At 53.3% G+C, this 13,427-nt stretch overlaps 1 protein-coding gene and 1 non-coding gene across 2 annotated transcripts; one reads left to right on the top strand and one right to left on the bottom strand.

The window, feature by feature from the left end:
• Nucleotides 1-9,090: 9,090 nt before the first annotated feature.
• LOC143950468 (U6 spliceosomal RNA) lies at nt 9,091-9,197 on the bottom strand. Its single transcript, XR_013265838.1, has one exon. It is a non-coding gene; the product is annotated as a U6 spliceosomal RNA (small nuclear RNA).
• Nucleotides 9,198-9,664: 467 nt separating this feature from the next.
• On the top strand, nt 9,665-11,131 carry LOC143942226 (uncharacterized). Its single transcript, XM_077463478.1, has 2 exons — nt 9,665-10,622; nt 10,818-11,131. Exons 1-2 carry the CDS (start codon nt 9,665-9,667, stop codon nt 11,129-11,131), a joined length of 1,272 nt encoding a protein of 423 aa, XP_077319604.1.
• Nucleotides 11,132-13,427: the final 2,296 nt, after the last annotated feature.

The following is a 13,427-nucleotide window of genomic DNA, read 5'->3' as shown; positions in this document are numbered from 1 at the left end:
GCCCCATCATTGGGGAATAGTGCCCCATCATTGGAGTCAGTGGAGGAATAGTGGCCCATCAATGGAGTCAGTGGGGGAATAGTGCCCCATCATTGGAGTCAGTGGGGGAATAGTGCCCCATCATTGGAGTCAGTGGGGGAATAGTGCCCCATCATTGGAGTCAGTGGGAGGAATAGTTGCCCATCATTGGAGTCAGTGGAGGAATAGTGCCCCATCATTGGAGTCAGTGGTGGAATAGGGCCCCATCATTGGAGTCAGTGGGGGAATGGTGCCCCATCATTGGAGTCAGTGGGGAATAGTGGCCCATTATTGGAGTCAGTGGAGGAATAGTGCCCCGTCATTGGAGTCAGTGGGGGAATAGTGCCCCATCAGTGGAGTCAGTGGGGGAATAGTGCCCCATCATTGGATTCAGTGGAAGGAATAGTGGCCCCATCATTGGAGTCAGTGGGGGAATAGTGCCCCATCATTAGAGTCAGTGGAGGAATAGTGCCCCATCATTGGAGTCAGTGGGAGGAATAGTGCCCCATCATTGGAGTCAGTGGGAGGAATAGTGCCCCATCATTGGAGTCAGTGGAGGAATAGTGCCCCATCATTGGAGTCAGTGGGGGGATAGTGCCCCATTATTGGAGTCAGTGAGGAAATAGTGGCCCATTATTGGAGTCAGTGGAGGAATAGTGCCCCATCATTGGAGTCAGTGGGGGAATAGTGCCCCATCATTGGAGTTAGTGGGAGGAATAGTAGCCCATTATTGGAGTCAGTGGGGGAATAGTGCCCCGTCATTGGAGTCAGTGGGGGAATAGTGCCCCATCATTGGAGTCAGTGGTGGAATAGTGCCCCATCATTGGAGTCAGTTGGGGAATAGTGCCCCATCATTGGAGTCAAGGGGGAATAGAGCCCCATCATTGGAGTCAGTGGGGGAATAGTGCCCCATCATTGGAGTCAGTGGTGGAATAGGGCCCTATCATTGGAGTCAGTGGGGGAATAGTGCCCCATCATTGGGGAATAGTGCCCCATCATTGGAGTCACTGGAGGAATAGTGCCCCATCATTGGAGTCAGTGGGGGAAAAGTGCCCCATCATTGGAGTCAGTGGAGGAATATTGCCCCATCATTGGAGTCAGTGGGAGGAATAGTGGCCGATCATTGGAGTCAGTGGGAGGAATAGGGCCCCATCATTGGAGTCAGTGGGGGAATAGTGCCCCATCATTGGAGTCAGTGGATGAATAGTGCACCATCATTGGAGTCAGTGGGGGAATAGTGCCCCATCATTGGAGTCAGTGGGGGAATAGAGCCCCATCATTGGAGTCAGTGGAGGAATAGTGCCCCATCTTTGGAGTCAGTGGAGGAATAGTGCCCCATCATTGGAGTCAGTGGGGGAATAGTGCCCCATCATTGGAGTCAGTGGGGGAATAGGGCCCCATAACTGGTGTCAGTGGGGGAATAGTGCCCCATTATTGGAGTCAGTGGGGGAATAGTGCATCATCATTGGAGTCAATGGGAGGAATAGTGCCCCATCATTAGAGTCAGTGGTGGAATAGGGCCCTATCATTGGAGTCAGTGGGGGAATAGTGCCTTATCATTGGAGTCAGTGAAAGGAATAGTGCCCCATCATTGATGTTAGTGGGAGGAATAGTGCCCCATCATTGGAGTCAGTGGGGGAATAGTGCCCCATCATTGGGGTCAGTGAAAGGAATAGTGCCCCATCATTAATGTTAGTGGGAGGAATAGTGCCCCATCATTGGAGTCAGTTGGGGAATAGTGCCCCATCATTGGAGTCAGTGAAAGGAATAGTGCCCCATCATTGATGTTAGTGGGAGGAATAGTGCCCCATCATTGGAGTCAGTGGGGGAATAGTGCCCCATCATTGGGGTCAGTGGGGGAATAGTGCCCAATCATTGGAGTCAGTGGGGGAATAGAGCCCCATCATTGGAGTCAGGGGAGGAATAGTGCCCCATCATTGGAGTCAGTGGAGGAATAGTGCCCCATCATTGGAGTCAGTGGGGGAATAGTGCCCCATCATTGGAGTCAGTGGAGGAATAGTGCCCCATCTTTGGAGTCAGTGGAGGAATAGTACCCCATCATTGGAGTCAGTGGGGGAATAGTGCCCAATCATTGGAGTCAGTGGGGGAATAGAGCCCCATCATTGGAGTCAGTGGAGGAATAGTGCCCCATCATTGGAGTCAGTGGAGGAATAGTGCCCCATCATTGGAGTCAGTGGGGGAATAGTGCCCCATCATTGGAGTATGTTGGGGAATAGTGCCCCATCATTGGAGTCAATGGGGGAACAGAGCCCCATCATTGGAGTCAGTGGGGGAATAGGGCCCCATCATTGGAGTCAGTGGGGGAATAGGGCCCCATCATTGGAGTCAGTGAGGGAATAATGCCCCTTCATTGGAGTCAGTGGAGGAATAGTGCCCCATCATTGGAGTCAGTGGGGGAATAGTGCCCCATCATTGGAGTCAATGCGGGAATAGAGCCCCATCATTGGAGTCAGTGGAGGAATAGTGCCCCATCATTGGAGTCAGTGGGGGAATAGTGCCCCATCATTGGAGTCAGTGGGGGAATAGGGCCCCATAACTGGTGTCAGTGGGGGAATAGTGCCCCATTATTGGTGTCAGTGGGAGGAATAGGGCCCCATCATTGGAGTCAGAGGGGGAATAGTGCCCCATCATTGGAGTCAGTGGGGGAATAGGGCCCCATCATTGGAGTCAGCGGGGGAATAGTGCCCCATCATTGGAGTCAGTGGGGGAATAGTGCCCCATCATTGGAGTCAGTGGGGGAATAGTGGCCCATTATTGGAGTCAGTGGGGGAATAGTGCCCCATCATTGGAGTCAGTGGGGGAATATTGCCGTATCATTGGAATCAGTAAAAGGAATAGTGCCCCATCATTGGAGTCAGTGGGGGAATAGTGGCCCATCATTGGAGTCAGTGGGGGAATAGTGGCCCATTATTGGAGTCAGTGGAGGAATAGTGCCCCATCATTGGAGTCAGTGGGGGAATAGTGCCCCATCATTGGAGTCAGTGGGGGAATATTGCCTTATCATTGGAATCAGTAAAAGGAATAGTGCCCCATCATTGGAGTCAGTGAAAGGAATAGTGCCCCATCATTGATGTTAGTGGGAGGAATAGTGCCCCATCATTGGAGTGAGTGGGGGAATAGTGCCCCATCTTTGGAGTCAGTGGAGGAATAGTGCCCCATTATTGGAGTCAGTGGGGGAATAGTGCCCCATCATTGGAGTCAGTGGGGGAATAGTGCCCCATCATTGGGGAATAGTGCCCCATCATTGGAGTCAGTGGAGGAATAGTGGCCCATCATTGGAGTCAGTGGGGGAATAGTGCCCCATCATTGGAGTCAGTGGGGGAATAGGGCCCCATCATTGGAGTCAGTGGGGGAATAGTGCCCCATCATTGGAGTCAGTGGGGAATAGTTGCCCATTATTGGAGTCAGTGGGGGAATAGTGCCCCATCATTGGAGTCAGTGGGAGGAATAGTTGCCCATCATTGGAGTCAGTGGAGGAATAGTGCCCCATCATTGGAGTCAGTGGTGGAATAGGGCCCCATCATTGGAGTCAGTGGGGGAATGGTGCCCCATCATTGGAGTCAGTGGGGAATAGTGGCCCATTATTGGAGTCAGTGGAGGAATAGTGCCCCGTCATTGGAGTCAGTGGGGGAATAGTGCCCCATCAGTGGAGTCAGTGGGGGAATAGTGCCCCATCATTGGATTCAGTGGAAGGAATAGTGGCCCCATCATTGGAGTCAGTGGGGGAATAGTGCCCCATCATTGGAGTCAGTGGAGGAATAGTGCCCCATCATTGGAGTCAGTGGGAGGAATAGTGCCCCATCATTGGAGTCAGTGGGAGGAATAGTGCCCCATCATTGGAGTCAGTGGAGGAATAGTGCCCCATCATTGGAGTCAGCGGGGGAATAGTGCCCCATCATTGGAGTCACTGGAGGAATAGTGCCCCATCATTGGAGTCAGTGGGGGAAAAGTGCCCCATCATTGGAGTCAGTGGGGGAATAGTGCCCCATCATTGGAGTCAGTGGTGGAATAGTGCCCCATCATTGGAGTCAGTTGGGGAATAGTGCCCCGTCATTGGAGTCAGTGGGGGAATAGTGCCCCATCATTGGAGTCAGTGGTGGAATAGTGCCCCATCATTGGAGTCAGTTGGGGAATAGTGCCCCATCATTGGAGTCAAGGGGGAATAGAGCCCCATCATTGGAGTCAGTGGGGGAATAGTGCCCCATCATTGGAGTCAGTGGTGGAATAGGGCCCCATCATTGGAGTCAGTTGGGGAATAGTGCCCCATCATTGGAGTCAAGGGGGAATAGTGCCCCATCATTGGAGTCAGTTGGGGAATAGTGCCCCATCATTGGAGTCAAGGGGGAATAGAGCCCCATCATTGGAGTCAGTGGGGGAATAGTGCCCCATCATTGGAGTCAGTGGTGGAATAGGGCCCTATCATTGGAGTCAGCGGGGGAATAGTGCCCCATCATTGGAGTCACTGGAGGAATAGTGCCCCATCATTGGAGTCAGTGGGGGAAAAGTGCCCCATCATTGGAGTCAGTGGAGGAATATTGCCCCATCATTGGAGTCAGTGGGAGGAATAGTGGCCGATCATTGGAGTCAGTGGGAGGAATAGGGCCCCATCATTGGAGTCAGTGGGGGAATAGTGCCCCATCATTGGAGTCAGTGGATGAATAGTGCACCATCATTGGAGTCAGTGGGGGAATAGTGCCCCATCATTGGAGTCAGTGGGGGAATAGAGCCCCATCATTGGAGTCAGTGGAGGAATAGTGCCCCATCATTGGAGTCAGTGGAGGAATAGTGCCCCATCATTGGAGTCAGTGGGGAATAGTGCCCCATCATTGGAGTCAGTGGGGGAATAGGGCCCCATAACTGGTGTCAGTGGGGGAATAGTGCCCCATTATTGGAGTCAGTGGGGGAATAGTGCATCATCATTGGAGTCAATGGGAGGAATAGTGCCCCATCATTAGAGTCAGTGGTGGAATAGGGCCCTATCATTGGAGTCAGTGGGGGAATAGTGCCTTATCATTGGAGTCAGTGAAAGGAATAGTGCCCCATCATTGATGTTAGTGGGAGGAATAGTGCCCCATCATTGGAGTCAGTGGGGGAATAGTGCCCCATCATTGGGGTCAGTGAAAGGAATAGTGCCCCATCATTGATGTTAGTGGGAGGAATAGTGCCCCATCATTGGAGTCAGTTGGGGAATAGTGCCCCATCATTGGAGTCAGTGAAAGGAATAGTGCCCCATCATTGATGTTAGTGGGAGGAATAGTGCCCCATCATTGGAGTCAGTGGGGGAATAGTGCCCCATCATTGGGGTCAGTGGGGGAATAGTGCCCAATCATTGGAGTCAGTGGGGGAATAGAGCCCCATCATTGGAGTCAGGGGAGGAATAGTGCCCCATCATTGGAGTCAGTGGAGGAATAGTGCCCCATCATTGGAGTCAGTGGGGGAATAGTGCCCCATCATTGGAGTCAGTGGAGGAATAGTGCCCCATCTTTGGAGTCAGTGGAGGAATAGTACCCCATCATTGGAGTCAGTGGGGGAATAGTGCCCAATCATTGGAGTCAGTGGGGGAATAGAGCCCCATCATTGGAGTCAGTGGAGGAATAGTGCCCCATCATTGGAGTCAGTGGAGGAATAGTGCCCCATCATTGGAGTCAGTGGGGGAATAGTGCCCCATCATTGGAGTATGTTGGGGAATAGTGCCCCATCATTGGAGTCAATGGGGGAACAGAGCCCCATCATTGGAGTCAGTGGGGGAATAGGGCCCCATCATTGGAGTCAGTGGGGGAATAGGGCCCCATCATTGGAGTCAGTGAGGGAATAATGCCCCATCATTGGAGTCAGTGGAGGAATAGTGCCCCATCATTGGAGTCAGTGGGGGAATAGTGCCCCATCATTGGAGTCAATGGGGGAATAGAGCCCCATCATTGGAGTCAGTGGAGGAATAGTGCCCCATCATTGGAGTCAGTGGGGGAATAGTGCCCCATCATTGGAGTCAGTGGGGGAATAGGGCCCCATAACTGGTGTCAGTGGGGGAATAGTGCCCCATTATTGGTGTCAGTGGGAGGAATAGGGCCCCATCATTGGAGTCAGAGGGGGAATAGTGCCCCATCATTGGAGTCAGTGGGGGAATAGGGCCCCATCATTGGAGTCAGCGGGGGAATAGTGCCCCATCATTGGAGTCAGTGGGGGAATAGTGCCCAATCATTGGAGTCAGTGGGGGAATAGAGCCCCATCATTGGAGTCAGTGGAGGAATAGTGCCCCATCATTGGAGTCAGTGGAGGAATAGTTCCCCATCATTGGAGTCAGTGGGTGAATAGGGCCCCATCATTGGAGTCAGTGGGGGAATAGGGCCCCATCATTGGAGTCAGTGGGGGAAAAGTGGCCCATCATTGGAGTCAGTGGGGGAATAGTGGCCCATTATTGGAGTCAGTGGGGGAATAGTGCCCCATCATTGGAGTCAGTGGGGGAATATTGCCTTATCATTGGAATCAGTAAAAGGAATAGTGCCCCATCATTGGAGTCAGTGAAAGGAATAGTGCCCCATCATTGATGTTAGTGGGAGGAATAGTGCCCCATCATTGGAGTCAGTGGGGGAATAGTGCCCCATCTTTGGAGTCAGTGGAGGAATAGTGCCCCATTATTGGAGTCAGTGGGGGAATAGTGCCCCATCATTGGAGTCAGTGGGGGAATAGTGCCCCATCATTGGAGTCAGTGGGGGAATAGAGCCCCATCATTGGAGTCAGTGGAGGAATAGTGCCCCATCATTGGAGTCAGTGGAGGAATAGTGCCCCATCATTGGAGTCAGTTGGGGAATAGTGCCCCATCATTGGAGTCAGTGAAAGGAATAGTGCCCCATCATTGATGTTAGTGGGAGGAATAGTGCCCCATCATTGGAGTCAGTGGGGGAATAGTGCCCCATCTTTGGAGTCAGTGGAGGAATAGTACCCCATCATTGGAGTCAGTGGGGGAATATTGCCCAATCATTGGAGTCAGTGGGGGAATAGAGTCCCATCATTGGAGTCAGTGGAGGAATAGTGCCCCATCATTGGAGTCAGTGGGGGAATAGTGCCCCATCATTGGAGTCAGTGGGGGAATAGTGCCCCATCATTGGAGTCAGTGGAGGAATAGTGCCCCATCATTGGAGTCTGTTGGGGAATAGTGCCCCATCATTGGAGTCAATGGGGGAACAGAGCCCCATCATTGGAGTCAGTGGGGGAATAGGGCCCCATCATTGGAGTCAGTGGGGGAATAGGGCCCCATCATTGGAGTCAGTGGGGGAATAATGCCCCATCATTGGAGTCAGTGGAGGAATAGTTCCCCATCATTGGAGTCAGTGGGGGAATAGTGCCCCATCATTGGTGCCAATGGGGGGAATAGAGCCCCATCATTGGAGTCAGTGGAGGAATAGTGCCCCATCATTGGAGTCAGTGGGGGGAATAGTGCCCCATCATTGGAGTCAGTGGGGGAATAGGGCCCCATAACTGGTGTCAGTGGGGGAATAGTGCCCCATTATTGGTGTCAGTGGGAGGAATAGGGCCCCATCATTGGATTCAGAGGGGGAATAGTGCCCCATCATTGGAGTCAGTGGGGGAATAGGGCCCCATCATTGGAGTCAGCGGGGGAATAGTGCCCCATCATTGGAGTCAGTGGGGGAATAGTGGCCCATTATTGGAGTCAGTGGGGGAATAGTGCCCCATCATTGGAGTCAGTGGGGGAATAGTGGCCCATTATTGGAGTCAGTGGGGGAATAGTGCCCCTTCATTGGAGTCAGTGGGGGAATATTGCCTTATCATTGGAATCAGTAAAAGGAATAGTGCCCCATCATTGGAGTCAGTGAAAGGAATAGTGCCCCATCATTGATGTTAGTGGGAGGAATAGTGCCCCATCATTGGAGTCAGTGGGGGAATAGTGCCCCATCTTTGGAGTCAGTGGAGGAATAGTACCCCATCATTGGAGTCAGTGGGGGAATAGTGCCCCATCATTGGGCTCAGTGAAAGGAATAGTGCCCCATCATTGATGTTAGTGGGAGGAATAGTGCCCCATCATTGGAGTCAGTTGGGGAATAGTGCCCCATCATTGGAGTCATTGAAAGGAATAGTGCCCCATCATTGATGTTAGTGGGAGGAATAGTGCCCCATCATTGGAGTCAGTGGGGGAATAGTGCCCCATCATTGGGGTCAGTGGGGGAATAGTGCCCAATCATTGGAGTCAGTGGGGGAATAGAGCCCCATCATTGGAGTCAGTGGAGGAATAGTGCCCCATCATTGGAGTCAGTGGAGGAATAGTGCCCCATCATTGGAGTCAGTGGGGGAATAGTGCCCCATCATTGGAGTATGTTGGGGAATAGTGCCCCATCATTGGAGTCAATGGGGGAATAGGGCCCCATCATTGGAGTCAGTGGGGGAATAATGCCCCATCATTGGAGTCAGTGGAGGAATAGTGCCCCATCATTGGAGTCAGTGGGGGAATAGTGCCCCATTATTGGAGTCAATGGGGGAATAGAGCCCCATCATTGGAGTCAGTGGAGGAATAGTGCCCCATCATTGGAGTCAGTGGGGGAATAGTGCCCCATCATTGGAGTCAGTGGGGGAATAGGGCCCCATAACTGGTGTCAGTGGGGGAATAGTGCCCCATTATTGGTGTCAGTGGGAGGAATAGGGCCCCATCATTGGAGTCAGAGGGGGAATAGTGCCCCATAGGGAGCATCTCCGTGTTTGAGTTGTAGCCATAGAAACATTTGTAAAGGGGAGGGGTTAGTAAGATGGCCACGCCCATGTGGGGGGCGCCAGAAATATTTCTGCACCCAGGCGTCTGTGACCCTAGGATCGGCCCTGCACGCATGTCAGGTAGGTAGGTCCGTGTAAAGGTCAGTGTGTGTCAGGCAGGTGAGTTTAGTGGTCAGCATTGATAGGCACTGGTAGCCAGGCAACCAGCAAGTGAGCTTACTCCCTGCCACACAACAACACAGCCCAGCCAAAAAAAAAAAAAAGCCCGCGACACATACACCCCCCTTGGACTTTAGGTTGAAGCCCCTGCTGAAACCTTGGGGGGGGGAAGACAATATGGAACGCTTCACGAATTTGCGTGTCATCCTTGCGCAGGGGCCATGCTAATCTTCTCTGTATCGTTCCAATTTTAGTATATGTCCTGCCGAAGCGAGGACAATCCAAAGGTGACCCTCAGAGGTATATAAGGACCACCAGAGCCAGAAATGTCAGGTCATAGGGAGCCTGGTAATAATGTATGGGGGAGGGGGTGGGGCTTCTCGGCCTTTTGGCTAAGATCAAGTGTAGTATCGACTATAGCCCTTAGGGGTGTCTCTGCTTCACAGCTAGGACGTTGAGAACCACTTGTATCTATCCAAGCCATTAGGTCCTTGTGGGGTACCCTCTGCTCGGCCTTGTAGGATCGTTGATTAAATTCAGCTTCACCTACTTGCTGCTATTGGGCCAGAGGCTTGGCCCCCACAAGGAACGAGATTGCAGTCTTCCCTCCTCCCCCCCTCCTCCGCATTACTACCTCCGGGCAGTAGATGCAAGAGCCTTTATAAAGGCTTCAGAGCGAAGACGTCGAGGAAACCAGAAGGAAGCCGCCGAAAGAACACCTGAAGCGACTTCCATCTCCAAGACGATGGGGAAGAGCGATAGAAAGACCGGGAAGACCGGAAAGAACAAAAGGAACCCCGCTCCAGCCACTTCCTCCGAGATCCCAGAGGATGTCGCGGCCTCAACATCCACCCCCAACCCGGCCGGTGCCAGCCAGCCGAATCCAGCCAAGCCCTCCCCCCCTGCAGACGGGCTCCCTACCCTGGAGTCTTGGATGAAGCAGACGGTCGTGCTGCAGCTGAAGGAGGTGGACGGAAGGGTCCCCGACATGACCCCGGAGATCTTCGGAAAGAAGATGATCCTGGAGCAGGGGTTCAGCAAAGCGGAAACGCTTTCGGTGCAGGCCTTCACAAGAGGTATATTTTTTATAACTTTTGTGTCGTTCCAGGCCTGCAGAAGGTACTGGGATATGGTCAAGGCGAGTGGTCCCGAATCCCCCTTTCGTAAGTTCACTGCGAACTGCCCCATAACACGGGACGAGAAGTGGGTGACGGTGGCCATGAGGAACCCCCATACCTCAGGTAAGGATATAGCCACTTACCTCCAGAGGTTCTGCACCGTGGTGAAGGACCCCGTCCGAATCCTCGATGCCAACGGCTTCTGGATAGGTAAGTGGTCAGTACTCTGCAAGTTCAGGAAGGACCCTTCGGGGGACATCCTGCACCTGCAGCCGTGCTTCTCCCTGGGCAACTCCGCAGGCATCCTTTTCTACCCTGGTATACCCTTCACCTGCAAAAGGTGTAGCAACAACGGACACATGGGGAAGGACTGCAAAGAACCTGCTTGCAAGTTCTGTAGGGTTGCAGGCCACGAGACCAAGGATTGTCCGAGGTCCAAAGCCTGCAACCTCTGCGGAGCGGCTGAGCACGTGTTTAAACACTGCCCCCAGCGGTCCCGGTCCTACGCTGGCGTCCTGATCCAGGGCAAGCCATCCGCCAGCACCGGGAAGAAGCAGCCGGAGAGAGAACCACAGAAGAAGACTGGTAAGCCCACCCCTACCCCCACCCCTGTCCAGGCCCCAGCCCAGACCCTTGCCCCAGCCCCTGCCTCCAGCACACCCCCACCCACCACCTCTGCGCTGGAGGAGACCCTCCCCACCCTCCCCACACCCACCCCGGACCTGTCCTCCCTGGAGGACTTTCCCACCCTCCCTTCCACCCCCACCAGTGGACCCTCAGGAAGCCGGAAACGGAAGCCTAGGAGTCCAACAGCAGAGGAACACGCTTCCTCCACTAAAAGGCCCACTGGCGACCAGCGCGAAAGCAAGGGACCAGAGCCAATAGTGGAGGACCTCGAGTCAGCGGGGGAGGAGGATGAGGAAGTGGGGGGGGAGGAGGAGGTCATGGCCATCCCTGAGCCTGACCTCCCCTCCGACATCCACGTCACCATCACCCAGACAATGATGGATGCTGTCCTGGAGGAGCTCGGTCTGTCTGAGCAGAAAACAGGACAAGCAGAGGAGGCAACGGAAGACCCCCCTCCGGGGAGGTAAGTTCGGTCCCTTGCTGACTAGACCTCATACCCTTTTTCATTATGGCAGAGATCTCAATCTTTTCCATTAATGTGAGGAGTATCAAGGATACATCTAGACGGCAAGCGGCACTGACATTTCTTTCCACACAGCAGAGTGATGTCTACATGCTCCAGGAGTGCGCACTTCCTCCTCTGAGGAGGTACACCCATCTGACCTCCCAGTGGACCCTCGGTCCCTCCTACTGGTCCGGGGGTGGCGATTGTAAGTCTGCAGGTGTAGCCATTCTTGTCAGGGGTGGACGCCTCGCTGTTGACTCCATCCATGAGCTAGTCTGTGGCCGTCTTCTGGTCATAGACGGCTCGTGGGTGGGAGAGCCAATTAGGCTCATCAACGTGTACGCCCCCCCAGATAAGAATGAGCGGCTGGAACTTTTCCAGACCCTGCGGACCCAACTCGTCACCACCAGGGCAGTAGTAATCGGCGGTGATTTTAACTGTCCGATAGAGGAGGATGGGCGCATCTCCAGCATGTACGCAAAACTTGATGCTACATCCAGGCTGCTCAAGGAGATGATCTCGGAGGCCTCCCTGCAGGACGCCGTGGGATCCATAGGGAAAGGTACCGTGAACTACTCATGGTGCCGTCCCGATGGATCAGTGCGTTCCAGGATTGACTTCGTGCTCACTTCAAGAGCAGTCAAGCATCGCGATTTCTCCATGATCCCCTGCTTTTTCTCTGACCACAGGGCTATTCACTTTCGGGGTGACCTGGGTGAGGGCTTTGCCCGCGGACCAGGCTCCTGGAAGCTGAATAGCACCCTGCTGGAAAATGAGGAACTGATGGGGGAACTCCGGGAGGCCTATGCCACCTGGACGGAGGAAAAGCGATTCTTCGGAAGGGTAAGTGACTGGTGGGAGTTTGTGAAGGTCAAGCTGCGCAGCTTCTTTCAGGCAAGGGGACGACAGCAAGTGTGTGCCAGGAAGAAGGAACTCAGGAGACTGCAATGTCAGTTGCAGTCCCTGCAGGACCTTCACCACTGTGGCTGGGACGTTAGGCAGGACCTGGAGGACACCAAGAAGAGCCTGAAAGGGCACTTTGAGGAAGAATCCAGGCACATTGTCTTCCATGCCAAGGTGGAGAACCTTGAGAAAGGTGAGAAGTGTAATTCTTTCTTTTTCAGGAAACTCCACTTAGGACACACACCCTTGTCTGAGCTGCGTGACGAGACCGGAACACTCCAGAAGGGAAAGGAGGCTGTGATGCAAGTGGTCAGCGACTACTACACCAACCTCTACTCCCCCCGAAAACAACAGACACACAGGCAGCCGACAGGTTCCTGTCAGGTATCTCTAACCAAATTGATCCTGCAGGTTCGTCGGACGTCAATGCCCCCTTGGTGTTGGAGGAGCTGCACTCTGCCGCTAAATCCTTTAGGCAAGGCAGGACCCCGGGCTGCGATGGTCTCCCAGTTGAACTTTATGTAACGCTGTGGGATCTCGTAGGCCCGGACCTGCTCGAGCTGTACGAGGAGATGGTGGTGGAGGGCAGAATGCCTCCGACCCTAAGGGAGGGGATGATCACGATTTTGTATAAGCGCAAGGGGGAGAGATCGGACCTGAAAAACTGGCGTCCGATCTCTCTTCTGAACGTGGACTACAAAATCCTCGCCAAGGTTCTGGCCAACAGGCTGAAATCTGTCATCGGACAGATCATCCACCCGGATCAGACTTGTGGCATTCCTGGTCGCAGGATTGCGGACAGCCTCGCGCTTGTCCGGGACACGGTCCAGTACATTCATGGCCGCCGTGTGCACTCGGGACTGGTCAGTCCCAGAGACTGCAGAAATAGTACAGGAGATGGTCAGAGACTCCAGACATGGTACAGGAGACGATCAGAGACTGCAGAAATAGTACAGGAGATGGTCAGAGACTGCAGACATGGTACAGGAGATGGTCAGAGACTGCAGACATAGTACAGGAGATGATCAGAGACTGCAGAAATAGTATAGGAGATGATCAGAGACTGCAGACATAGTACAGGAGATGATCAGAGACTGCAGACATAGTACAGGAGATGATCAGAGACTGCAGACATAGTACAGGAGATGATCAGAGACTGCAGAAATAGTACAGGAGATGGTCAGAGACTGCAGAAATAGTACAGGAGATGATCAGAGACTGCAGACATAGTACAGGAGATGATCAGAGACTGCAGAAATAGTACAGGAGATGGTCAGAGACTGCAGAAATAGTACAGGAGATGATCAGAGACTGCAGACATAGTACAGGAGATGATCAGAGACTGCAGAAATAGT

The sequence above is a fragment of the Lithobates pipiens genome, unplaced genomic scaffold (assembly GCF_037356315.1).
Source record: "Lithobates pipiens isolate NorthernLeopardFrog02 unplaced genomic scaffold, aLitPip1_a1.2 Scaffold_30, whole genome shotgun sequence".
Classification (NCBI taxonomy): Eukaryota; Metazoa; Chordata; class Amphibia; order Anura; family Ranidae; genus Lithobates; species Lithobates pipiens.
This window is presented reverse-complemented; position numbering and strand designations above follow the sequence as displayed.

Bases quoted from the DNA above. Each gene is read 5' to 3' on its own strand.
- LOC143942226 (XM_077463478.1), top strand. From the start codon at position 9,665: ATGGGGAAGAGCGATAGAAAGACCGGGAAGACCGGAAAGAACAAAAGG. The intron at 10,623-10,817 runs GTAAGCCCACCC...GTGGACCCTCAG, and splicing joins AGAACCACAGAAGAAGACTG to GAAGCCGGAAACGGAAGCCT.